We start from the raw sequence: 27,974 nt of genomic DNA, 5'->3' as shown, positions 1-27,974 counted from the left end.
GTTTCAGATATAGTTAACATACTATCTAAATTCTAAAGAGCTTCTTTGCCTGTTCTATGTCTTTCTAGATATACTCTTCCTTACTAGATAAGTTGACCTCTAGGCTTGCTCTTCTTTCCACCTCCTCTCTTCAGGCAACCCTAGCCAGTGATGGAGGCCGATGACCTGAGCTCTGAGGAACCCGAGATGGCCGAGCCTGGAGAAAACGGTGGCTCGAGCACTCACGCTGGCCGGTCCTACGACTGCATCTTCTGCAAGAGAGGCTTCTGTAATGCCCAAGCCCTAGGAGGTCACATGAACATCCACAGGAAGGATAGAGCCAAGCTAAAACATCCCTCCAATCAAAGCCCACTCCCTTTCGACATCCCCAACAAGTTTGCTCCCTCGTATTCTCCGACCCCTGAGAACTACCCATCCAAGCCGATGCATGGAAGCCATAATATTAGAGGGTGCATGTCCACATGGCCATGGATGGCTCCAAATGAACAAGGCATCCCCGGAAATAGGATCCTCGATGAAGGTGGGCCGAGGCAGATGCCTTTGTTCGTCGAGAGGCCATCACGAGGAGATGGTCCCGCTTCGGGGGGCTTCGGCGAGCGAGGAGAAGAGGTAGAGCAGTCGGGCTATGGAGCAGCGGCAATGGAATTAGACCTTGAACTCCGACTAGGAGTACCAGCTGAACCATCTCATACTGTCTCGGCAGCAGGCTTCAAGGAGTTTTTGTGAGAGAGGATGCTGCCTGCTTATTGGTTGTTAGATAGAAAGGTATTGTTCGCTTCTCCCATTACCATCTGCTTCACACAAGGGATGAAGATTGACCTAAGAAAAGGCACTGCATACGTATATGTTCTTTAATAGCTCCAACGCTTGTGGAAAATATGCATAGTGATAGAATGATCTTTCCTACTTACCTATATGGATTTATGCTGCTGGAACTCCTCTTTGCTTTTAGGTTTCCATTAGTTTATGTTTTTTTTTTTTTTGTGAGATATATTAGTTTATGTAAAATCGGATGCTAGCTCTTGTTTGTTCATCTGGAGTTAGAATTTGAGAACTGAAGAAGAAAACCAGCAAGTGAGCGAACGCAGTTATGTTTACATTTCATTTTCCTAATTCGATTTTATATCAGCCTGAAAAATATGAACAGTGAGGGCATGCTTAGAATGGTCACAGTTCTGAAGGCTTCAAAATATTGTGAAACACAAGTGTTTGATATATTTCTCATCATTTTCTTACCCTTATTTATGGTATTTGAGGTGAATTTGCAAGTTCACAGGGTTTCTCCCATTCTGTTGGGATACTAGTTGTTGCTACTACCTATATATCCCTGAAATCTCTTCCTATTTTTAATATATCAATCCTCTGCATGAGCATTAATTTATTCTTCAGCAAAGCTCCAAGCATTACCTACTCTCTCTGTCCTTCATTTCCTTTCCTCTTTTCGACTTGCACATGGTTACTCCTTTAGAAGGCAGACAATGACCAGGTGACTCTATTCCAAGACTTTATTCAAAGCTCCAGCTTAAAGACAATTAGGTCTGGGGTCAGGGACTGAAATAGTACCAAGGTTTTGCCAAGTTGGTGCTCTACACATGGGCATCCAAATCAGGGCTCTGTTGTAGATTAAGTTCAGAGGCAGTGTGCATGCAATTGTCACCAATGTTCCCTTTTTTTTTCAACTTCTTGAACATGATACCATGCGAACTTTCTCTATATTGGCAACAAACAGCAGAAATTATTTGCCACCAATTTGTCCTTTGATTGATCTGGAAATCTTCTATAGGTCACCTCTTGTATCGGAAAGGGATGCATATTAAATGAATGATTCCTACCATGTCCTTGAACGCTGTAACTATCTAAAAACAGGAGATAGGTTCATGTGCTAGGGTCATTCAGCAAGTGTGATTCTCCTAATGCAATTAGAATCACCAGGATAGGATAAGTATTGTAATTCGCTTATCTGGTGCGACCGAGATGGGCTTTTTTTTTTCTTTACTTAAAGACCCATTTTTGGAAAATATTTCATTTTGAATACTGAATTTTTCTTGATTCTTCAGGTTCTTATTCTACTTGCATGGCTGCAATCCTGTCAAACATCATCATTACTGCAATTTATAAACAAGATAAGGTACAATTTTTCAGATTAGCTTCCAGTTGTTAAAAAAAGTTCAGTATCTCATAATCCAATGATCCTTTGTTTTTTTTTTGGATTACATTGATTCGACCTACTCTATATGTTACAAGAGGGACTGATAAAATGCAGTAATGGATTAGTTTGCTGCCTAACTTTGAGCATTAACAATCTTTATTGGTATAAGTTTCAAAATTATATGCATATAGATCGTTTGTTTTGTGCTGTCAAATACAAACTATATGCAGTAAAAGGCCTGTATATTTATCTGATACCTTGCGATACCATGGTAGGCATCAAGTACAGCTCATCAGCATGTACAGAATATAGTCCTTCAGGCTAGAGCAAGTGTGATATGTTTCACATATGGAAGGAGACTTGTAGATAAGCCACAGCCTAATAGTTAATTCAAGTATCCAAGCAATTATTGAGTCCAAATTCGCAAGTTTACAAACAACATTACTTAACTAATTCCGCATTTTTGTTTGCTATTAGTATTTTATCTCAAAGATATCTTTTATGGTAGTCTTAAGAATCTTTTCACCTCAGAAGTGATGTTATCCCAAAAGAAGGCTATCCAGGAGTTCTCTATACAGTGCAACAGGTGGTTTTTTGGCTGCAAGAATAGGAGTTACGAAAATATATTGATAATATTTAGGATGATGAAGCTTATATAAGTTGCCGTGCCATCTTAAAATTGTTTACAGGAGAGCATTAGTGCGTTGCATTTCCTATTTCTTTTTCTAGACCACTTTAGGTGTAGATAAGAACACTATTCTTTTTTATTCCAATCAAAAAAATGAACACTATTCTTTTTTTTTTTTGATGAAAATAAGAACACTATTCTTTTGAGAAATATCCTAGGTATGAACACTGAAGATGCCTTCAGGTTGCACATGTTACTGCTGACAAATCAAAATACAAACCTTCCAAATCTATGAGTCACTTGGAGCACTAAAGTAACACTCCCCTTCCGAATAGGCACATTTAGCCTTCTGAGCTATAAGTTCATGACCATCCAATTATGGCATCACTAATATTAATTTGGCCTTCCATTACAATTTCAAAACTTAAGACTTGCATAAGTAAATGATCCATTGGAGGAAACTATCCTACTCCATGCTTATGCTTGACCAAATTACAAGCCCATAGCAAACAATTGTTCGAATAACATGGGATGCAAATGGTTAGAACATAGCAGGTGCTGGTCTCTTAGAGAGGAATTCTGGTAGATCAGAGTTGTGCAACATGTATCAGGCCAAGCCTGGATTTCTCTTTCTTTATGATGTGCAGAGTTCGGGTTGTATCTTTCATGTGAAAGAATGATTGATCTTCTTTAACGACATCAATTGTTGGATCGCGCCTTGCATAGATCTCAAATCACTCCAACCTTTCTCTTCCATCCACTTGCATAGATCTTGATGCGGCCATTAAACGATCTAATGATTGATATTGCGAAAGAAGATGAATCATTCAATATCCCAGATCAATAATCAACATGCCGGGTAGGACTGGACTTGGTCATGACCTAATGGAGCCCACGCTATGGGTTTCTTAACTGGCCGGACCTGTCTAAAGTTGGACTTGGATCCTGTGACTCCTGTCATTGTTTTAGCAAATCTCTAAGATCGGATGCGGCCCAAGCAAGGCAGATAAGATCGCAAGGTCAGCTTTTAAAGCTAGGCCAGGCCCATTAACTGCACTGCTCTGCTTGGATTTTTTTTTTTTCCTTTTTAGAAGCATGCAAACAGTTCTTGGAATTACATGAAGCCATTTTTATTCAGAGTAGAATACTTCTTAAGTTATAATGTAACCTAACGTGGAAGCAGCTCATATCATATTGTAACATTAAGGCATTCTCTAATAATTTGTTTAAGTTTCTTCACCATTGGAGGAGCTTGGCTGGTGAGACTGGGTCTCATGCATCCACTATCACTGATTTCACACCTGATGAAAAATGAAGCCCTGATATCACCCCATCAATGCATGGATGAATTAGATGTGTTTGAGCCACAGATACAATGGCAAAACCAATTGCTATACAGGAAACTTTGTTTCATCCAGAAGATGGTTCTATTAGACAGAGGAGGGTACCAACTTGAGAGAGATAGATGGCCTTATGTCCAATTCATGAACCAACTCATATGCACTTGGAAGCTCAATGTTTTCCACCATCAAACTTCTCTTATCTCTAATAACTCTAGTTTATATTTGAAACCAGCCAAGGTTTTTTTTTTTAAAAAAAAATAAGGTAAAAAACCAGCATATGGAAAGGTAAAAGGACTGCGCTGCGAGTTCCGCAAAACCCCTCGCAGATGCCGCCGATTCCATCTGCCGTGTCTCCCATTCGCTGCCTCGGGAATTTCTCCCGTCTGCACGCGGAGACACCACTTTTTCTACCGCAGGCGTTTGCGTTTCTACTTTCTAGCTAGAATTCCACTTGGTCCACCTCGGAGGCCAGGATGCCTGAGATTTTTTTCTCCTTTCCTCTGGTGAAAAGGAATGGTGGGAAGTGTTAGCTTTCATAAGTTGAGATTAAAACCTCTCCTGGTGCCGGCAATGAAAAGATAGATGTCTCATCAGTGGATTAAAGATCCATTGGCTGGTTTCCTGTTGTCCTCAACAGTTGCCTTTTTCTTGCTCCTACGCTCATTTGATTTATCTTGTCTAAGCTCTCTTAATTTGGATGCCAGTGCTTGCACAGATTCTTGTACAGATTCTTCAACAAAAAGTCTCTATGTTTAAACAAAATCATGGGCTGAAGTAGATAAAAGGTAGAGCAAGTAATACTATTTATTATGGGAAAGCAATTGCTTCTCTGAGATTGATCTTATCGCTGAGTTAGTCATCCAACTTCCGATATCTTCCCAATTTTATCAGAACTTCGGAGCTTCAAATTAGACCCGGCCGCCTGAAGATTTTATTGACTGATAGAATCTTCGAAAGTCCAAACAGGCTCTTTCATAGTATTATAAGATGGATACTAATTCCTCCACCTCCTTAGCCATGTTTGGTTGTGGGATGGTGAAATCTAAAATTCCAAGAGAAATCAAAGTAAAACTCCTTGTCTCATGACTCATGAAGTAGATTTATTCAAAATATTTATACAGAATATATTTATACATTGGACATATATTAAATAAATCTTGAATATTTATACAAAATTTTGAAAATGCACTAGATTCTGCATTGCCACAGAATCTTAGGCTCTTTTATAGCTTGTAGCATCTATTGTAAGGGCAATAGAGTAGCTGATTGGGTTGCCACTTATACACGGAAAGACAACATCAATTCGGAAGCAGGAGATTCATTGCCGAGTTTGCCACAGATCATATTATCTGCATGTTTTTTTTCTTTTTTTTTGGACAGATAATTCATACATGACGCGTATAAATGCAACCTTTATCTGCATGCTTTCAACATGTCTAACTTTTTTTCTTTTGTGCTTAGCCCCTTTCTTATATACCAAAAAAAAATCCCAAAGCCATGATGCATGCTTTCCGCAAAGTCTTCTTAGTTTCGTGCTTATGGACCAGCCACGAGCCACGAACTTTTTAACCCGCCAAAAGTCAATGGGGCTGGTTGGTGAAGTGGGTGCCAAAACGAATTTGAGCACGCTGTAGCGAAGATTATTCGCCACCTTTATTCAGCGACCTTTTACCTCCTCTACAAGCGGGTGCCATATAAAGCTCGTTTGGTTCATGAAAAAAGAAGAAAAAAAGTATGGTCAACAAAAAAGTAATGAGATGCCTCTTGTTTGGTTGGAGTTTTCAAAGGAGAAAGATGGAAAAGTTATATTTACATGGAAATATGATTTCCACATTTTATGGAAAAAACTTTTCCATAAGAAACATGGAAAAGTTATTTTTTCATGAGTCAGAAATCACTTTATTTTTATTTTTTTTCAAAAAGACCCTTCAGCATTAAATAAGCATCAAAGACCCAATTTTTATTAAGGGTATGATAAGAATTATACATAACTTTCTCAGGAAAGTGGATGGTCAACCAAACATAAGCACTCTGAAAATCTGTCACTTTTCCATGGTCAACCAAACATGTCAAAAATACTTTTTCAGGCATTCTCTTCCTAGGAATATGCTTTTCAGGAATCATATTCTTAGGAGGAAAAATGCTTCCCACGAACCAAACAAGCCAATAATAATATTCTTTGAGTTTTTTTTTGTTTTAATATATATGAAAATCAGATTTGATTGCAGTTATATACAATGATAAGCATCATAGATGCACCAATCAATCAGTGTACTTCGATATGCAAATCACGAATAAAACTAAAAATAAAGATAACATAGTAAGGGCATAATTTTATTCCGCTTGTTATGTTATGAGGTTAGCTGGGATAATATAGCGATCAGCACAATATGCAAACGAAGGGCATTATGGTGCCTGAAAAATGTAAGAAATTGTGTCATGATATAAATTTTGCATGTTTCCTACTACCCTTATGTTATTAGTCCTTACCTTATTTTTTATTACAAACTAATTTCAGTTTGGATTAGAACTGTGTAAAGTTGAGTACGTTATCCTAATTTATCTTGTCCAACCTAACCTTGTAGGATCCTTCTTAGTCATGACAACTCAACCAACGATGATTTATTTGGACACATGATAGATGTGTAACCAGCTAAAGATGTGCGTCGCTATGGCCGGCGTCACGCAATGCACTTTAGATTGTGCAACTTCTTTAAAGAAAAAAGATAAATTATATTTTTGGTCTTCCAAATTTTATATTTTTTTTAAATAGTTTTTTTAATTAAGTTCCTCAACTTTTAAGTGTGATTTGATATAGTCTTTTCGGTCAATTCCGATCAATTTCTGGCATCAAAAGGGTGTACATAATGCACATGTGACATTTTTTTCCTTACTGGCACCAATATCAACATCAGTAAATAAATGAAAATTTAGCATAACTTTGTAAAAAAAAACTTATACTTTCTTGGTACAAGGCACCAAAGAGAACTCCTCACGGAAACAGGAGAGTTACCTCTTATTGGCAATGGTGAGAAGCAATCTAAAAACTGAACAAGGCTAGCTTGTATATGTACTAAAAATTTTGTAGGTGAATAATTGATGTGGGATTATATACATGTTCGCATGGATTCTCATATACTATCCTCATTTTAAGCCATGCCTTTCTCATCAAGCTAAGGGTCCAAATTTATTCAAATCAAATTACAAACTCTATGATCAACCCATGGTCAGTCTTAATGAGCTCGTGCTGCAATGTTTCCTAGTCTACATTGGCCTGCAGTATTTTCTAGTCTATATTTGTAACAACTTAGGATCTTACATAAAATAGCTAGCTGAAACATATTTTTTTGATTTTTTTTAGTTCTACATAAATATCCAAAAACTTTTTGATAAATAATAGATACAAGACTAAATACGAGAACTGCAATAGCAATAAGAAAATCTCCACCGGAAAAGGAATGCTCGGTCGGGAGGGGGGCAAAGTTGAGGAGTAAGGTGAGCTCCCATATGGAGTGGAGCTCCCAACATGGGCCTTGCGCTGGTCCTCATTCTTTAGCTTTTCGGGTGGGTGGTGCAGGCCTTGGGGAAGCTGGTGACCTGCAGGCTGCCTTCTCTGACTATCATTGCTCCTCGAATGCGGATCCATCCATGGGGGGTAGCGAGGCAGGATTCACCGAAAATAAGAGAATCCAGCAAGAGGGATTAAGATGGAGGTAAGGGTTTTGGGTGGGGAGAAGCGGATGTATGAAGTTGTCCTGAGCACTTTGAGACCTGTTATTTGCCGATTCTATTAGGTGTATTCGTACTCGTGATGTATGAAATACCCATTTCAGCACAAAAAAAAAGTAAAGAGTTGAGGAGGGGTAATTTAGGAATCTTGGTGGGTTTCTCTTGGTCGCCAGATAATTTGGAAATATTGTTGGCAAAGTTATGCTACATCGTGTGTGCTGACATTAGTGTTAGCTAGAAAAAAAAATGCCATGCGTGCATCGTGTCTAATTTTTTAATATTAAAAATTAATTAAAATCTATAAAAAAATTATATTAAATTATTTTATTAAAATTAAGAGATCTAATTAAAACAATTATTAAAAATTATTAAAAATATTTATAAAATTGAGAGGATCAAAATTATAATTTACCTTAAAGAAAACAAGACAGGCGTTGATGGCCCTAAAAAAGGCACACGTAATGTGCGTAATACGTGCAGAAAATGTATTAGTGGACGGTGGGTTAGAAACGGTGATCAAGGATTTTGTCCTAAGCTGGGGAGGGAGCAGTGTTTCAGGGACGTGGGCCCTGTCCTTTAATTGATGCTCTCCGCCTCCGACCTTCCACTCGATGCTGCGTCCGGACTCGAGAAGGTGACGTGTTCCAACCATCCTCCCACTTTCCCATGCGCACGTTACCCCACTCCCCCACCCCAGCCCCCTTTAATAAACTTGCAGAGAGAGGATGGACGGAGAAAACCAGGATCCCAGCATCCAAACAATCCAAACGAAGGCTTAAGAGGCATAGCATAAGTAATCCAGGGAAGAGGATTAATGAATTATTTATGCTGGTGATAACATATCAAAACGGTGAGAGCGAGCGAGAGAGAAGAGGGGGAGAGGGGATGACTGGATATTAAGCCACAGCAGAAGTAGCAGCTGCGGCAGCGGCAGCCTGGGAGAGCCGTGGTATATATATCCTCTACTTGCCACGAGCAGTAGAGTCAGAAAGCAGGGATAAATAAAGATCACGGCCACAGCCTTCACAGGTTTACTTTTGAAAGAAAGCCGAGACACAGAGTCTTCAAACTCCCGATCCAGCAGTTCAAGAATTATCGGTGCATCTCTACAGTTTTGAAGGTGCGTTTTGGAATTAGTCTGAGCTATGATTCTTCCCTTTTTACGTTTGGATTTTTACTAAGGGTGCAACTGGTAGGGTTCTCGTGGTCTGATTCAATTCGTAGAGACGGCTTTCAGCTAATCAAATATAATCTTATTCCTCTCCTGCTCTCCTTCTATTGTGGTGGAATATTTTGGGAGATCTGGTTTAATCAACTGGTTTAACTTGATCCCTCCAAGAAAAGAGAGGAAATCTAAGGGGAGCTCAAATTTTGGAATGAAGTAGAGATAAGCGAAATGATAAGCTTGCACTTGGATCTATAACTCTTTAGTTTCTTCCATGAAGAAATACTAGCAGGAAAGCAAGGAATAGAAAAGAAATTGGAATCTATATCACATGGTAGAGAAATAAATTGATGAAAGAGTAGCAGAAGCGGCAAGCTATAACCAAGAGACCAGAAAGCTTTTTTTTTTTTTTTAATGAAATAAGTGACCAGAAAATTAACTAGTATAGTTTTCCTTGCTTTTGTTGTTCTCTTTGGTCTACTCAAAGAAGGAAAGCTGGCGAACCGGTGGTGGGCAGGCAGCGTGACCATGGGAGGTGTCGACCGGGCCGTCACCTCCTCGACCTCGGCCTCTCCTCTCCATCTCCGCAACCCCACCAATTCCCACCTCAGTCCTCACCGCCCAGACCAAGACCCTAACCCTACCACCACCAACAGCAGCGGCAGCAACAACCACACAAGCAACGACGACGACGCCAATGCAGATGACCAGTCCCCTGCTGGTAGCCTCGATGTCGCCGAGGGCGGATCCACCGGCGGCGGCGCCCCTGGACGCCGCCCCCGCGGCCGCCCCCCCGGATCGAAGAACAAGCCGAAGCCGCCTATCATTATCACCAAGGAGAGCCCGAACGCCCTCCGATCCCACGTCCTCGAGATCGCTAGCGGGACCGACATCATGGACGCCGTCGCTGTGTTTGCTCGCCGGCGGCAGCGCGGTATCTCCATTCTCAGCGGCAGCGGCGTGGTGACTAACGTCACTCTCCGCCAGCCAGCAGCGCCGCCTGGGACCGTCGTCACCCTCCACGGCCGCTTCGAGATCCTTTCCCTGTCCGGGGCCTTCCTCCCGGAGCCCTCGCCGACGGTTTCCACCGGGCTGACCGTCTACTTCGCCGGCGGGCAGGGGCAGGTGGTGGGGGGGAGTGTCGTGGGGGAACTCGTCGCGTCGGGACCGGTGATGGTGATCGCCGCCACGTTCACAAACGCCATGTACGAGCGGCTGCCGCTCGGGGACGAGGAGGCCGAGGAGACGGAGGCGGCGCCACCGAGGGGAGCGGAAGGAATGGCGGCTTTGCAGCAGAGCCCACCGGGAGGGAACGGATCGGCGTCGCAGCAGACATCTCATGCAGGGTCGGCAGCGGCCGACCCGTCGTTGATGCCGCCGCTGTATAACCTGCCACCCAATCTGCTGCCGAACGGTCAAATGACACACGAGGTGTTCGGCGCTTGGGCTTCCGCGGCTCCTCGTCCTCCACCGTCCTACTAATATAAGTCCCTCTCTCTCTTTCTAAATATAATTTGCCACGAAAGGGAAAAATATTTCTATTGCTTTCCTTCCATTATCAATGCTATCATCATCACTGGTTCGGTTTGCTTGTTTAAATGCTTGTGTTATTTTGTAAACTGCGCATGCATTGCTGTAGAATTAGACTGTTTCAATGCAATGTCACCTTTATTTTCTATTCCCATCCATGCCTTTGTATAAGTTTCAATTGAGTCTGTTGTTCTCTGCTGCTGCTTCTTCTTTAATTATTTTGCTATTTAATTCTATAGATCAGCCGACTGTCTTTATATTGGTTATTATTATATATTTTATTTCATTTTATTCGATGGGTTTCAAAGCTAGATCAGGAGAAGTTGGTTTTAGAATTTCTTTTCCTTTCTTTTTCCGTTTTCTTTTTTTTTAAAAAAAAATTAAGAAGTCAGTTTTGTGGTCTTGGCTGAGAGGACCGATGGAAGAGAGGAAAGATGAGGAACCTGTCGGGTTCATCTCCGTGGAGCTTTAAGGGGTGGGGTTGAGATTTCGAGGAGTTAAGGAGCTTGAATTTGGATAGGCATGGAGGCTGTGGTGGGGCTTTGATGATTGGTGTTTGATATAGCTTGGCTTTTTTGACAACTCTTGGAGTCTTTTGCATGTCTTATGCTATGTTTCCGTCGATATCGAGTCTTATGTACGCCCTCTTTCTCAAGAAAACAAGGTGGCCACAAGAAACCTTCTGCATATATATACCCAAATGGAGACTCATCAACCATTTCTATTAAGAAAATGAATAGGAACAGATGCTCACTTTCTCTGTAAATGAGTGCAAGTGTTAACTTGTGGTGCAACTTCTCAGGACCCAATTACTTTTTGGAGTTTGGTTGATTACCATTTCCATCTGTTTCTTATATTCGAGTGAGGTAGATTGGCAACTGTAACAAAAGGCGAAACGTAAAGGCGATATATTCCTGGAAAAGACCTAACACGACTCGAGTCAATTGCGTCTTCGTCAATCTAATTCTTTCTTGATGCAAGTAGGCGTGAGTCTTAGCTTTCTTGTTCACGTACTACTGTACTGCAGCCAACAGGCATCTTTATCATATATTTGGTATCCGGTGGACTTGTTCTTGTTTGTTCGCATTCACATGCAATCGTTTGCATGTTTTTTTTCGGATTATATATATATATATATATATATATATATATATATATATATATATATATATATATATATATATATATATATATATATATATATATGTATATGTAGATTTCGGATTATATATATATGTACCGAATTCAAATTTTTAAGAACATTTCCTGTGGTTTGTTTCAATTATGTACATCCTTGTCTTGTTACACCAAAAATGCATCAGTCTAGTAAGTAGTTCTCAGATTTATTGGCTTTCTTTAGAGCATCAGTCGCTCAACTTAGTTCATTAAACTGAAAATCCATCAAAACCATATAGGTAGGTCATTTGGCCAGATATTCTTATTCTGGCTTGTTAACACCTTTGCCTGCTTGCTCTATTCATGCATGCGTGCCTACTTTCGAATATTTGGAACATTTTAAGCTGTGTATCTATTGTTGGTGGAATTTGTTACTACAAAAATACTTCTTCATGGTTTATACTTCATCAATGCTAGGAAAAAAATAAGTTAAAGAACACTTCACCAAGAGTGAGATTTGACTTCACCAATGCATGTATTAGTATGTTGTTCACTGTGGTTAGTTTTTTGTTTGAATGGACTACTTTCCATTTGATTTCCTTTTTAGTTTCAAAATATTGGCCATCCTCATCTTCGTATTACTTTAAATTTCTCGAACAATGCACAGACTAGTAAAATGTTTGCAACTTCTATCCCTTGCATTTGAAATTGGTTGTTTCATGTTAGTGCCATGCTCAACTGTTCAACATCAGAAATGGAATGTGTTTAGCATTCTGTCTACCTAAAATTGAGGCCCTAAGAATTTAAGGACCATATCCTTCCCTTGCACTGTCGATGTCGAACTATCATAAATGTAATCCATAAATCATTGTTTGTAAAAATTCGGTCATCTGTGGCTGAAATAGCAGATGGTTCTTGGATTTTGAATTAGTATCTTCTTTCCTATTCACATCATGCGGTTTCTATTTTGTGTAAAGCAGTATATTAACAATCTTCCTTCATGGCCTGAAACATATAGAATCTTGCCTCTCATTTTCATGAATCATAAAATTTTGTCTTTATAATTATACAGCCTTGGTGTAGGGATGAGTTAAGATTTAAAATATATTTACCTTTTGGCATAATCTATAAAATGTTTGGATCAAAAATTCGTGTGACTTATATCTTGTAACTTGGATTTCTTAGGTCAGATGATTCTTCTTCTTGTTTTTTTTTGGTTGTTGTAAGCCCTACTTTGATTCGAAAGATTGTTTATTTTAGCACTTTTGCTCCCATGATAGTACCTACTAACCACCCTCCATTCCAGTTAGTACCTAAAACCTTATTTTTCTTTCTCTGAAGGAGTATCTAAAGCCCATTCGATATAAAAAAATACTTTGTTTGGCTTAATTAGCATTATTCTATTTCAAAAAGAAAAAAAAATCATTAATTTGGAAATAAAGCATGATATCACAGGCAATCTCAGATTATTCTTTTCTTTCAAGTAGTAACTTTGCTGAGTTCATAATATTCTCTTCCGTAATTTGAACTCTCTGTGACCATTAAGTTATATGTAATGGATTTGGTTTCCATTTGAGTGCACACTTCGAATACTGATTAACAAAATCTTGTCCACACTGTGGGTGGCCTTTCATTCTTTACAAATAAGAATCCAATAAATTCCAAGCGCATATCGCCCAAATATAGGTCTCTAAGCATTACTGTTTAATTATTCTTTGTTATCCTGCAGACTAAGGAATACCGGGAATGACTAGGATAACAGTTAATTCAAATACAACGAGGGTTCCACCACCTTGTTTTGGAAAATGATTCTCTCGTACCATATTTTAAACGTAGAATATATGTTATTCATCAGAGTTCCAAATCCCTCTACTTGATGAATATTAAGGCTTTAGTTCCATTGCCTAGATTGGATGACTCCTCTAGCTGTCGAAGCTTCCAGTAGGAGGACATGAAATTGATTGATATCTACATCTCTATCCCAAGTAGTCCCATCGAATGATGTTCTACCATGGGTTTATCTTAGACTGTGCTTTATGGACTCTGATATTTAATAAAGCGACTCGACCGTTAATGGATCACTACTTGACTTCCCTAAAATTTTAAAGAAATTAAGGTGCTACTTGGAGCATCGATGGATATCGATATCTTATCAAACCTGAGACAACTGATAATTAGCTTTGAAATCAAAGCTCGGGTTCCGCCATTTCTTCATTATTGTTTGGCAAGCAGTACTCTTTAGCCTTCACTTGATCACAAAAATAATCTTATCCTATTATGGCCTTGCATGACTACATGCGTGCAATCAAGTAACCCCCCCTATAGCTTTCCGACACTGACTACACGCATGTATGCGTGAAGGGTTCTTTATTTTTTTTTGGTAGAAAGCAGCATTCATATAGCTCTTATATGGGTACAGCTACCAAGTCAGAAACAATAAAATGATACAAGGGAGAGGGAATCTCAGTGGCAGTAGTCCAAAAATACTCTCTAGAGTGCCGAGCAACATAGAAGACGATTCAATCTGCAACTCTATTCGCCTTTCGATACACGTATGCTGCCTGTAAGAAGGCCAATTTTTTGACCAATCTGCGAGTCTCACGAATCAGTAGATGACCATCCCCATATCGATCACCTTTCTCTATCCAATCGGTCACCATAGAAAAATTTCCTCGATGTCTACATCACCATGAAGGGTTCTTGATTCCATAAGTACGTAGGACCAGGGAATAAGTTTGTACGTTTGGCGGATAGGGCATCAACCAAGGTGCCGTCCAAGTTATCGCGTGCAATGGCCTAACTCTTTGTCCTGCATGGGTGGCTTGTCCCGTCTCCCATTCCATCCAAGTGGCAAAAGTCTTCATCTCCTCCCCCATGGGCCATCTCAATGAATGAATTGCTCCAGAAGTATCCATGCCTTGAATTGAAACGTTTTCCGATTAGGCCCGTGCAAAAGACGTGATAGAGGTGGGTGCAAATTTTTGATTAATTTTGAATAAATTTAAACTCTTAATTTAACGTTAAAAATTTAAACGAAGAAAATTTTTTTTAAATATTTATATAGAACCAAAAAATTTAAATAATATTTTTGAGCTAGTTTTTTTTTTGAATAAGAGTTATGAGAGAGACCAGCTCATAGTGGTATGAAAAATTAAAGTTCATATAGATTATTAGAGTTACTTCAAAGAAACAGGATTCTTCCTGTCCTCGAGTCCTCATTTTGCTCAAATGGTTGGTCATGCTGTGGGAGAAAATGTTGCTGCAAATATTTCCTTTTGTGAATTTATTATATAATTTAGCTATATTATCATATCTTATAGTTGCATTATTATATTTTTTTAAATTGGAGGAGATTAATTTGCAGGATCATTCTAAGAATTGCTAGAGACATATTGCTGTGTGAATGTGACCGTGCCCTTTTTTATTCATTAATTGTTTAGAGATCTCATGTTTGGTATGTTTGGAGCCATTAGCTGCATCAATGAGAGGAGGAGGTAACCATGCTAAGACTGAACATTTTGGGTCAAAACAACTGCAACGGAAACCAATGATGCCGTATACACCTCATTGGACTTATCTAATACAGTGTATGGGGATACTTACTCCCAGATTGTCCCATATTGCGGCCTGCTACTTTCTTTTCTCAGAGACATGATGGCCCTGTTTGGGGGAGCTTTTGGAGGGCCAGAAAGCACTTTCTGGCCCTCCAAAAGTACTTTTAGATGAAAAACTGTGTTTGGTAAATTTTTCAAAAAGCTGTTTCAGCTTTTGCGGGAAGCTGAAAACAGCTTTTGGGAGGAAGCTCCAATTTGGAGCTTTTGCGAGGAAGCTGTTTCAGCTTTTTCGGAAAGCTGTATTTTTGACAAAAATGCCCATATTAAAATAACATAATTACATAGTCTATCCCTTTATAAACCTAAAAATCTGCTGGAGCCAAGAACCCTAGCCGTCAGACTCCCTTCCGTAAGAAAATGTATTTTTCTTTTCAATTTTTGTATGCATCTCTTGAACCACATTTTAGAAGAAAAAAATTTTAATCCTTTTCCATACCTTCCAAAATCAATCTATTTTTTTTTTTTTATCATCAACCTCGCGGCCCACGCTGAGGTCCTCCTCGAGCGTGGACCACGAAGAAGAGCCCCTGGACCGTAGAAAATTATTTTATGGTAAATTATGGGAAATTATTATGGAAAATTATTTTATACTAATAATTATAATATTTTATACCTTTATTTTTGTGTGATACTATAAATATAATATCATATTATATTATATCATAATACATTAATATGCTATGTTAAAAAATTTAATATTATGTTATATTATGAAAAATTAATTTATACTAATAATTATCATATTTTATACCTTTATTTTTGTATTATACTATAAATATAATATCATATTATATTATATCATAATACATTAATATGTTATGTTAAATAATTTAATTTTATGTTATATTATGGAAAATTAATTTATACTAATAATTATAATATTTTATAACTTTATTATTGTATTATACTATAAATATTATATTATATTACATTACATTATAATACATTAATATGTTATTTTAAATAATTTAATATTATGTTATATTATGGAAAATTAATTTATAATAATAATTATAATTTTTTATACCTTTATTATTGTATTATACTATAAATATTGTATTATATTACATTACATTATAATACATTAATATGTTATTTTAAATAATTTAATATTATGTTATATTATGAGAAATTAATTTATACTAACAATTATAATATTTTATACTTTTATTATTGTATTATACTATAAATATAATATATATTACATTATATCATAATACATTAATATGTTATGTTAAATAATTTAATATTATGTTAAATTACCAAATATTAATTTACTCTAATAATTATATTACTATTATGCTATATTAACATAATATTATTTTATATTACAATAATATTATACTATATCGTATATTTATGTATTAATTTATGTTATGTTTTATTATGTTCTGTTGTATAATACTACGCAATGTCCTTTATGGTAATTTTGTCATACAAAAGTACTTTCTCAGTTTGTTTACCAAACACAAAACAAAGTACCACAGCACTTTACGAATGTAGTTACCAAACAACAAACAGCTTTTTATAACAGCTCTACTTCAGACAGCTCTACTTTCAACAGCTCTACTTCTAACAGCTCTACTGCCAACAGCTCCCCCAAACAGGGCCGATAGATTCTTAGGTTGGAACACAGAGGAAACTGTTGTCAGCCATCCGAAACCAAAGGCTCATTTCGTAAAGTTGGTGGTTTTATTTTATATTTGTTTATGTGAGCAGCTTTGGGCCTGCATGTGGATAACAAGCCGGGCTTTCGTTTGGGACAAGATATTCTTTACCCGCCCAAAATCCTATGCAGAATGGGCTAATCTCCCGTTGAACTTCACGGTCAATTTCTACTACAAATTTCTACTGCAGAATAGGCTAACATCAGAAATCAGATGGTCATAATTTCTACTGCAAATTTCTCCATTGGCAATTTTTTTTTTCTTTCTAAATCCCTCAGCGAAGCATTCACCGAGCCTGTAGAATAGAAAAGTCTACGTCGAACGTTTTCTTGCATTATTTACATGCAGACTTGGCTATACTCTCACAAGACAAGCTATCTGTTTGATTCACCATGGTTGTAAATTATGTGTGGACTTAAACAGTCTTAGATATGCTTTGAATTTGAAATATACAGCGGTTAGTCCGTCTGACCGGTCGGTTAGGTCAAATGATTTGATTGCCTGCTATAGTCATCTGCTCTGTTCGGCAACTTGATCAATTGCTTAAATTGGTAGCTTGATCGGATTCTCTGTACGATATTCTGGTCAACTAATTTGATCAGTAACAGTGGATGAATTCAGACCACAACAATACCCCCCCTTATGGAAGGTTCTTTGGATCTCACAAAAGCGATCTCTACCGGCTGCGAATCCCAAGGGAAAAAGCTAGAAATCAAGCAAAGATTGTGTTGACCGAACTCCCAACGTATGCCCATCAACCGCGGACCCCACACGCAGTGTACATGCCGAGTCACCTCATCCTCCCAGTCCCTTCCTACATCAACCAAAAAGAGTGAGTCGTACCCACCCAATTTCCCGGCTGGTGTTGCATGTAATGTGTATGCAAGAAAATGTGGCAGTCCCTTGCTTAATGAACAAGTCAAAAAGGCTTTAAGAAGTCCATCAATTGATTGATTGATTGCTGCTATTTCTTTACCTGGTTATCGCCCTTTGGTTGAAAGGAAAAGCAAGTCCATCGCTGGTTATTGCCATTTCGTTTTCCTATGTCACAATCCTAAGCTATTTGAGGCTTCCGCATAGACTTCGCTTAAATTCTGAGTCACAGGCTTGGCAAAGATATACATGTAAACGTAGAATAAATTATCCTTTCAACAAAGTATCTACCACGTACCACATGGCACTGCCTGGTTAGATAACTTAATCATAGCAAGCATTTCATAGTGATTAGCGACATGGCGTTAAACGCCAAGCAGTCGGCATCTTGCACGACCTTCTCCTCTTCGTTTCCCATTCCATGTTCATTCCCTGTAATCCAACTGTATCAAAGCGCGTCCAAGGGAAGCCTCTCAGAAAACGGCAACCTCACTCCCTCCCTCCTCTTATACCCCGCGCCTCCCCTCTCGCCGCCACCCCACCAAATGAAACACCAACGATAGCGTTAACAGATCCCGAAACAACCGCTTATCCCGGAATAACATATCCGCGTCTATGGTCGTGCCGAAGCCATGGCGGAACGGTCCGGACCGCGAGTGCCTCGACCTCCGGCTCGACGAACCGGCCGGCGGGGGGAAGGCCCCGGGTATCGGGATCCTTGCCTTCGAGGCCGCGGGCGCCATGTGCAGCCTCGTGTCGCTCCATCGGTCCCTCTCCGATCCCGAAATCCTTAAACTCCGATCCGAAACGATGCGCTCCCGGGGCGTGGCCTACCTCAACTCCACCGACCAAGCCCTCCTCCTCCGCCTCGCCTGTGCCGAATTCGTCGCCGACCTCGACCGCGCCGCCGCCGCGGCCTCTCGCCTCGCTTCTCGGTGCCAGGGGGCCCTCGCTCAAAGGTTCGACCGGGTCTACGCCAACCTCAAGGCCGGCTCGGCCTATCTTGACCGGATCCCTGTGAGCCTTAAAGGGGTCGAGAAAAGGATGAGAAGCATGGAGCGACACGTCGCGGCGACTGCGAGATTATACGAGGAGATGCAGGTCCTGGGCATGCTGGAGTCGTCGAAGCGGAAGTGGGACCGGTACAGCGGGCCGATACCGTTGCAGAAGCCGAGCAAAGCGGAGTCGGTGAAGCTCGAGCTGAAGTCGCAGCGCGAGAAGGTCTTGAGGCTGAGGAAGGAGTCGCTGTGGAACCAGAGCTTCGACAAGGCCGTCCGCCTCATGTTGGAAGCCGTCTGCGGCGTTTTCGCTCGAATCTGCGCCGTCTTCGGCCGGTTCGTACCGACGCTGCCGCCGGTCCTCGTTTCGCCCAGCGCATCTCGTGCCAGTTTCGTTCCGGCCCGTCCCAAGTTACGACTCTATTCCCGGTTCCCAGCCAAGCACTCGTCAGGTCCGCTTGAGAGACCGGCGGTAGAGCACCTAATTATCCCAAATTCCTGCCCCATATTCCGCACCAAAGAATCGGAGCCGAAACACTGGAGCAGGTTACTGCAGCCGGCACCGAACACTGTGGGTGGTGCCGGGCTAGCGTTGCGATACGCTAACGCGATTGCACTGGCTGAGAAGATGTTGACGACAAGGTCTAACTCCGGCGAACCGGAGGCGGGGGAGGCGGCGGCGAGGGAGGAGCTGTACGAAATGCTGCCTGCTGGGCTCCGGGCGATGGTGAGGTCGAAGCTGAGGGCTTGCTGGAAGGAGCGGGGGCCGATGGACGGAAGGTTGGCTCAAGGGTGGAAGGAGGCGGTGGAGAGAATACTGGCATGGCTGGGACCGGTGGCAAGTGACACGATTCGGTGGCATGAAGAGCGGCACATGGACTGGAGGCAGCGATTCGACCCAAGTCCGAGAGCGCTGATGCTTCAGACGCTGCACTTCTCCGACCTGGAGAAGACGGAGGCGGCGATCGTCGAGGTTCTGGTTGGGTTGAGCTGCGTGTGCTGGTACGGGGAGCAGCGCCGTGGGTCCTTGCGGGTTTCATGCAAAACATAGGGCTAGCTTGACGTTGTTATTTGACATCTGGATGGAAGCTTGCATCATGCCAGGCTTAACCTGTACCGATATCAGGTTCAAGTCTTGATGTCAATGAACAAAGTTTAGCTGAAGTTTGAGTACTAAATTATCGACGCTTTGGCTTGCTTATACTTAGATAGAAAGGGTGATTTCATGTTTGCCTGTGAGCCTACACTGATTTTTTGTTCGGGGCCATTGTACACAGTTTGATTCAAACAGAACGGGTTTTATCTTTCTGTGAATCCACCGTTGGATCATCCACAGATTGCTTTGAGATTTGCTCATATGCTTTGAGATCTGTAAAGTAGGTAATCCAATGGTGTATTTATGCAAAGAAAGGTGAATCTAGTCATGATTCAGATGTAAGTTAGGAGTTATTCTCAACTGTTTGTTGAGAAAGACCAATTGGTTATCCTTCTCTGATTCATATTTCTTATGTTTGCCCCGGACGGTTGACTCCGTTTGCGTTGCGAACGAAAGCGGCACATGGCCGGCCGTCACCATCGCTGAAATGCTTTGGATATTTTTATAACATATGGCTGATTGAGAGAACGAATCAGATGCTTGATTATTTTACATGATGAACTCTTTATTATACATGATTTTTTTATTTTAAAAAAACCATGAACTCTTCTTTTTCTTTGTTTTGAAATTCTTATACGTAGAAAGATTGGCCTAATTATGGATGCTTAACTAATAGGAAAATTAAGTTCTATCAGCATCAAAAGTAAAGCTGGTATGCATAATTGGAAAATCACGAGTTGGATTATCGGTCCCATTCATGTCTGCCTCCTTTTATTTGTTGTAATATCAGCAAAATACTCAAAGGAAAATGAAATTATTATTCCATACATTGCCTAATTAGAATTTCATTGATTGGTTGTCTATGGTTACCCTTCTTTTTGAGGTCATGCAGCTAAACCATGCATGTCTTTAGCCATATGAAATATAATGATTCATCGTGGTTTCAGAGGACTTTTTAACAATTATCTCATTTTAACCCAATTTAAATGGAAAATTCTAACTTTTCACTGCATCCATTTAATTTTATCTAGGAAAAATGTACAAAAGTATACTAAAGATCATGCCCAATTATGGTATCTAGTAAGAATCAACCCATTGGTATGGATACATGGAGGTATGCTTTATATGACATAATTCCTTTGATTGTTCTCTTAGTGGATTTCAGGTGAGCATCAAATTCACCATCCACTTGGCATGCAAAGCATGCCGTATATATGCAGATGGTTAGGGACATGGGAGGTCTGCTTTTTGCGACAATGCTGATGACAAACCTAGCTTTCTTTCGACTGTGGGCATTAAATATGCCATGTGGCAATTGATTAAATGGTTAGGTATCTTAAATAGTTAATAGTTAACTAATAAATTCAAAATTATGGATCATTTTATGAGGTCAAACTTCCTACCAATCCAAATGAAATTGTGAATTTGCCATAGTGGTGCGTTCGCCACCTCCCCTATCAAACAGCCATATGGCGCTGGCTCCTTTCGTCTACGGTCAAGAACCCCTTGGAAGCCCATTTTTAATGGATAGGAATCTAACTAAAGCCCTTAAAAGAAGAAGGGGTGGTGCAGTAATTTCGCATACTAGCCCTTTGTCTATAGAAGTTTCACACATGTACCGGTGCCGTATGTAGTTTTCTATTTTCCGATCTTGTTGGCCGTATTCATATCTGTCGAGTGTGAGCTGCAAAAAATTTTTTTTTTTACGCGTAGCCTGAAAAATAGGATACCCACTTTGGGCCCTGTAGTAGTTTTTTGTTTTTTGCGCTAAGGCAAACGAGTCAGACTATATGAGTACGAACACATCCAATAAAATCAGAAAACAACACATCACGAAATATTCTAGTCAACACTTTTTTTCGAGTCTATAAAGTGCCATCATAGTGATTGGCTACGTAAACAGCCATTTAATCTACAGTATTAGTGGCCTCTCTAAAATATGTTTAGCCTGGAACGCCATCCGGTCCGGCCCATCTATCAAAGCAGGTCTTTTAGAAAATATGGACTAGAGCGCGGGCCGGGCTCTCGCCGACCCTTCGGCCTTCGTACGGCGCGGCACGGTTTCCTCCGGACGCAAACTTATTTATATTCTTCCCTCGATACCCTGTTTCTCGTCCGCAACCCACTCCCCCTCTTTTCTCCCTCCTTCCCCACTGCTCTCGAAACCCTGGACCTCACGAAGCCCCAAGTTTCTTTATGATATCACCCTCGAATCCGCTCGGATTCGCGTATCTTCCGCTCTCCGTATCTCTCCCGGAGGTTCTCTGCCCCCGCTTCCGCTTTTGGGAGACGTTGGTTGATCGCTGGAGACAGCGATCAGGGTCTGCGCTGTTTACATCCTTGTTGTCGACGACGCCATTAGCAAGGTGCGCGACGGGTTCGTGAATTTCGGGTTCGGAGAGAATGTATTGAACGAACTCCCATTGGTAAACCCTCTTCCTCATTTTGTTCCAAGATAAGTTAAAGTTTTTTAACTGATCAATTTGTTATCAGGGTTCATTTGTCTTCTGGCAAGCTATTGGAATCAAAGAAACTAAAATGTTATTTCCTCTTTTGATTTTTGTTTTTTGTTTCGTTGGATCTATTTATGCACTAATTTTCTCCAAAAACAGGCTAAATTTTCCAATCCGATCCGCTTTAAGGGTTTTAGTTGTCTTCTGGCAAGCTATTGCAGTCAAAGAAACTAAAATGACTTTTTATTCCCTTTTCTTGCATTATTGTGGTTTAACATCCGCATGGATACCTTTTTATTTCCAGAAAAAGGCTAAATTTCGTCAATCTGCTGTGGTTTATGGTTATTAGTATCTTCTTGATAAGCTATTGGTCTCTCTCTTCTTTTTCCCATCTACGAGTCTTTTGATTTTTCACGTAATATCTGTATGTACGATTTTTCCCAGTAAATGCCTTTTTTTGATAGAAAAGGCTAAATTCTTTAATCTGGTATATTTTTAGGGTTTCAATTGTCTTCTCTAGGCTATTCGGACAAGATTTATTTTTCCTTGTTTTTTTTTTTTTTGGGCCTTTTGGCTTGATCATGGCGGAAAAAAGAAAAAAAAATCTAGCTATGGGAGACGAAGATGATGTAAACTGGGGCTGTAAATGGAACAGTGGAGAGGTCATCCGTCCAGAAACCTGCTGGACCGATCACCACTGTTCATGCCCTTAATGTATACCATATCAAGGGCCAATAGAGGATTATGAGACCCCAACAGCTGAGATGCTTTTTCTGCCAGTGTGCTCTCTGCCTTCGTTGATCATTTGACCCAGATGCATTGTGTTCAAGTAAAAACCTCCCTTCTTTTTGCGTTACACATGTAATTTATTTGATTATTTTTTCAAAAAATATGGCAAAGTTACACATGTAACTTTGCCATATAATTATGCACCATGACTCTTGTGTGAGCTTTAGTACTAATGCTATCAAGGTTTCAAATACTGCAGAATGGGGCAGTACGTAGTATGAATGTTACTGTAGTATTCTGGTAGGTCTCCTGCATTGGTACACAGTCCTGCACCATGTGTTCATACATGGTACCATACCATTTTGGCAAAAAATCGGTACAAGATTGTGTACTTGTACTTGAAATCTTTGATGCTATGTTATTTTCGCAGTGTACTTTTCGATATAGAATAAAACCTACTATCTTGTTCCACCGAATGTGTCACAATAGCTTGAGACTCATTTGCATGTCACCTGCTTCCTCATTATGCAATACTTGCTGAAAATATAAATTACATGATACTCTATCATAAACAAAAAAAATAAAATATTATTGAAGCTTAGATGACCAAGAAACTATGAAGCATGGATACCAATGCAAGATGTGTGTGTGTGTGTATACACGACACGATTAGGGCTGGAAATGGGCTCGAGCCGGCCCGAGGCCCATTTGGTTGGGTCGGGCTTCGAGCTAGGCCCGAAAGAATGTAGACCGGGTTTGAGCTTAAATGTAGAGCCACATTTGTTTTTCGGGCGGGGCTCGGATATGTCAAGGACTAAATCCGAATCAATTTATTTTTGTATGTTGTTATTTAGAAAGAATAATGAGAAAATAAAGGACAAATTAAAATGGGTTTAGCTGAGAATAATGTATCATGTATCATTTATTTTTTGTTATAGGAGAAAATTCAATTTTTAGCTAGCTCATTTACTTGTGAAGCAATATTATGAAATGTTAAATTTCAATTAGGTTCGGGCGAGACATATTTTTTGCCCAAATGGGTAAATTCAGGTTGGCCCAATCAGGTTCGGATCGGGTTCAGGCCTGGGCTCAGGTCGGGCTCAGACCTGGATTATCCAAAAACTTTCGGGCCTAAGTCCGACCTGGCCCACTTCACTACAGAAAAAGTTGGCTATCCCGACATCTATATGCCGACGCTAGGTAGAAGTGTCGGTAATTTTGGCTCCAACGCCAAAATTTGCCAACGCTTCTAAATAGCATTGGCAGGCATGATATTACGACGACGCTAGATAGCGTTGTGCAAAGCATGACGCTTACTAGTATCGTCGGAGGCCAAATGGGGAAAGAGGGAAGTGATTAGACGACGCTTAAAAGCGTCGTCGGAGTCCTAATGAGCCGGGACCAAGGATGACACATATATATGTTATTGTTGGAGGCCAAATCTTGCCCCCAAGACGACGCTTTAAAATGCATCGTAGGAGGCTTAATTGCCCCTAAGACGACGCTTTATAAAGCGTCGTCGGAGGCTCATTCTCACCCCCGGCCCCCACCCCCATCCACATAAATCCTAATCGTCCCCCCTCCCGATCCCTAACCCCTCCAGCCGCTCCCCTCATGACCCCTAACCCCTCCAGTCGCCTCCCTCCTTATAAATCTCTAATCCAAATCCACCAAATCGTCCTCCTCTCAGAGCCATGGCCATGGTCCCCCTCCCTCCACCACCATCCCGCCCTCGCCTCTTCCTTCTCTTCGCCTTCCCTCGTGCGACCGTCTAGGGTTAGGGTTTTCCATGGTGTTTTCCCTCTTCGATGCTCCCATGGCGAGGTCCCCTCCCCCGCCTCTTCCTCTTTTTCTTCCTCGCCTCCGGTCGATCAGGGACTGCCCCAGGAAGCTGTCCTCAAGGCCATCTCCGGTGAGCCCCCCAACCCCTTCTCCCCCAACTCTAATTTTTTGCTGGTTTTGGTTGCAGAAGCGGAGAGGGTTGAAGGAAATGGATAGCATGGACAGTGATTTGGAATAGTGATGGAGATGAATAAGAAAATAAGAATCCGAAGCCAGGGGTGGAGAGAAAATAAGAAAAAAGAGGAAGCAAAGATCGGGCGGTGGAGCGTTTGCGATGCTTTTGTTTTGAGGTGTTCTCCTCCCAAGATGCCCTAATCTTGGCATCTTGCTGTTTCTCGCTTATTTTTCTTCCTTAAATCTTTGGCTTTTTGTTTTCTTTAATCTTTTTGGTTGTTCTCTCATGCGGATGGAGAAGTGGTGTGGCCCTTCCAATCCTCGAGCTCTTGTACAGATCTCCAATCCCCATTTTAATGACAAGAAATTCATCGAATGAAATTAAAATGTGGCTTCTTTAATACATGTGATAACTGTGGCTTCTTTAATACACTGTGTGACTGTCTAGGGTTAGGGTTTTTAAATAATTTTTTTTACAAAATAATTATAACGACGCTTATAAGCGTCGGCAGAAATCAAGAGAGCCGATGCTTATAAGTGTCGGCAAAGGCCTGAGCGAGCCTGACGCTTATAAGCGTTGGCAAAGCTTCGGTTTTTACTGACGCTTTTTGAAAGCGTCAGCAAAAAAAGTTTCCACTTTTAGTTTGCCGACGATTTTGCGACGCTTTTGAAAGCGTGGGTGCCAAAATTACCGACGCTTATAAGCATCGGTATAGGCTCTGAAAAGCACCGGAAAAGACTTTTTTTGTAGTGCTTCCAGCCCTAGACACGATATGCATACATTGGTATGATAAATATTGAGAGAAAAGAAAAAGAAGGAGGAAAGAAAATAAATCCTTCTCCCTCATTGTTGAAGGTATTGGGTAAGCATATCAGGTGTATCCAACAGTATCCAAAGTCTTTTTTTTTTTTTAAATTCAGAAAAAAGGATACATCAAATATGTTTGCAAGACCTATCTTAGGAAGCACTAAGAAGTATTAGTATTTTGATACATGTCCAATGCTGACATGGCATACAACTAGAAATGTCCTTGTTTCATTGTAAGGAAATATTTTCTTATGATAGTTAGAAGATACATGTCAAATATGTATCGATAAATCATGTGCTCATTTGACACTTTGGGTCTGTTTAGTCCTCTGGAGATTTTTTGGAAAAGGAAAAAGAAAATGGAAAAGTTTTCCCAAGAAAAGGAACAGTAGAATTTCTTGGTTGCCTGGGTTAGCCAAATCAGGAAAACATATTTTTTGTATTAGTTTAGCTTTCCTACCCCTCAAAACAGCCAGAATATTTGATTTTTGTAAGAACTTCTGTTTTCTAGGGCTTTATCTAATGTCCAAAGCAATTGAACAGAACCTTGGATACTCAACCAAGTTCTTTGGTTGAGGCATTTGAAGATGGGTAGCAGGTTGTACCCTTCCATTTATGAATTCAACCAACCATAATGATGTTTCAGCTTGTTCAAGAACGTAGGTATTAAAATAACCGTGTTAAATAAAATGTACATGATGTTCTCCGATTTAGTAGTTTTGATGAGCAATATATACTAAAAGACCTTAACGAATATCACCGGTCATGTTCTCTTGCATATGATATTTTCAAGTATACATGTAATTCGGTTAAAATCTTTTTTGTACGTTCCTGTATCTTTATTTTTCCTCTTCCTGAGTTCAATGCTTGGATATGTGTGGACCCAATTCTTGTGTTTGTGTCCATAAAATACTGTCTAATCTGAATTTGGAGTTATTGCGAAGGATATTTGGTGAAATTATATATGCTAATGTGAAGAACAAAACTATGTCAGGGAGAAATGCATGCTTATGAAAAAATATGACGCATGAAAACATAACAATATGTCATTTTCGAAGTTTGTTAAAAAAATGAAGAGGGCCGACCATTTTTGGCTTTTATCTGCATATATTTTCTTTAGTGCAAATGAAATGCCAAGTGCAACAAGAAAGCCATTGCTTTGGCACAACAAAATAAAATGTTGGGTAGAATTCTGTTATGTTTCGGCAATAAGCTTTCAGTTGTCCCAAATTGTTGGAATCTCTTACAGATTTAAAAGCCTGAGCTTCAATGTGACACTAGCTTTAGCATCTGGTGGAACTGAAGCTTTAAGCATGAATCCTGTACACTTCCCTGCTGAAGCTACCAAATTAGCAAGTGAATATGCAATAAGTACTATCTGAGATCTGATGTTGACTTGATTTCAGTGAACAGATAACACACAAAGCACGGAAAAGAATGCCATTTTTATGTGATTTCTTAAAAATGCTATTTTTTCTGCTTTTTTGTGTGTGTTTTTTTGGATATTTACCAATAGTTTGTCCTACTCTAGTATCACATATGAGAGTAAATATGTAGTTTTTGATGGTTTTATCCCATGATTTTGCCATCTTTGAAGCAACAAAATTTGCATGGCTTTTGCACTGCAGTTGAGCCAACCTTTATGACTTTCTGTTTTCACTCTACCCTTTTCTTTTATATTGACATCCTCGTAGAAACTTGTTATTTGCATTTGCCTGCCATTTGAACTCAACTAAACATTAATCCCAAATTAGTTTGGGTTGGCTATATGAATCTTTTTCCTTCATTCCGTTTGATTTAGCCCATACTTTCTAAAAGATGTTTAAATATCAAGTCATTCATTAGTACTTCATCTCATATGATTTTTGGTCAGCCTCTTTCCCTCTTCATTTTTTTTGAATGTATTAAATCACCCATAGGTACTTGTGTGGTTGTGCATCCCTTGGTATATCTAAGCCATCTAAGTTGTCCTTTATTGAATTTGTCCTCAATTGATGCTGCCTTTATCCTTTTACTCCGGACTTCATTTTTTATTTTATCCTTTTTTGTATTACCACCATTTTTATTTCACCTGCTATTTTCTCCTACCATGTTTTTTTTTTGCTGGTCACCCTCTTTAG

General features: G+C 40.0%; 3 protein-coding genes and 1 long non-coding RNA gene across 4 annotated transcripts; all 4 read left to right on the top strand.

The window, feature by feature from the left end:
• Positions 1 to 150: 150 nt before the first annotated feature.
• LOC103704189 (zinc finger protein 10-like) lies at positions 151 to 726 on the top strand. The gene has a single exon (XM_008787378.1). The coding sequence runs from the start codon at positions 151 to 153 to the stop codon at positions 724 to 726; it is 576 nt and encodes a 191-aa protein (XP_008785600.1).
• Positions 727 to 8,566: 7,840 nt separating this feature from the next.
• Positions 8,567 to 10,696, top strand: LOC103704139 (AT-hook motif nuclear-localized protein 15-like). The gene is made up of 2 exons (XM_008787315.4): positions 8,567 to 8,969; positions 9,502 to 10,696. Exon 2 carries the CDS (start codon positions 9,543 to 9,545, stop codon positions 10,494 to 10,496), a length of 954 nt encoding a protein of 317 aa, XP_008785537.1. The 5' UTR covers positions 8,567 to 8,969; positions 9,502 to 9,542; the 3' UTR covers positions 10,497 to 10,696.
• Positions 10,697 to 17,745: 7,049 nt separating this feature from the next.
• LOC103704140 (protein PSK SIMULATOR 3-like) lies at positions 17,746 to 20,229 on the top strand. Its single transcript, XM_008787316.4, has one exon. The coding sequence runs from the start codon at positions 18,430 to 18,432 to the stop codon at positions 19,861 to 19,863; it is 1,434 nt and encodes a 477-aa protein (XP_008785538.2). The 5' UTR covers positions 17,746 to 18,429; the 3' UTR covers positions 19,864 to 20,229.
• Positions 20,230 to 21,945: 1,716 nt separating this feature from the next.
• On the top strand, positions 21,946 to 27,426 carry LOC103704141. The gene is made up of 2 exons (XR_603574.3): positions 21,946 to 22,334; positions 25,060 to 27,426. It is a non-coding gene; the product is annotated as an uncharacterized LOC103704141 (long non-coding RNA).
• The last annotated feature ends 548 nt before the right edge of the window (positions 27,427 to 27,974 follow it).

The sequence above is a fragment of the Phoenix dactylifera genome, chromosome 3 (genome assembly GCF_009389715.1).
Source record: "Phoenix dactylifera cultivar Barhee BC4 chromosome 3, palm_55x_up_171113_PBpolish2nd_filt_p, whole genome shotgun sequence".
NCBI classification, from domain to species: domain Eukaryota; kingdom Viridiplantae; phylum Streptophyta; class Magnoliopsida; order Arecales; family Arecaceae; genus Phoenix; species Phoenix dactylifera.
Note: the sequence above shows the minus strand (reverse complement) of the source record. Positions and strands in the feature narration are given on the sequence as shown.

Excerpts from the sequence above, each read along its gene's own strand:
- LOC103704189 (XM_008787378.1), top strand. The coding sequence starts at position 151 with ATGGAGGCCGATGACCTGAGCTCTGAGGAACCCGAGATGGCCGAGCCT.
- LOC103704140 (XM_008787316.4), top strand. The coding sequence starts at position 18,430 with ATGGTCGTGCCGAAGCCATGGCGGAACGGTCCGGACCGCGAGTGCCTC.
- LOC103704139 (XM_008787315.4), top strand. The coding sequence starts at position 9,543 with ATGGGAGGTGTCGACCGGGCCGTCACCTCCTCGACCTCGGCCTCTCCT.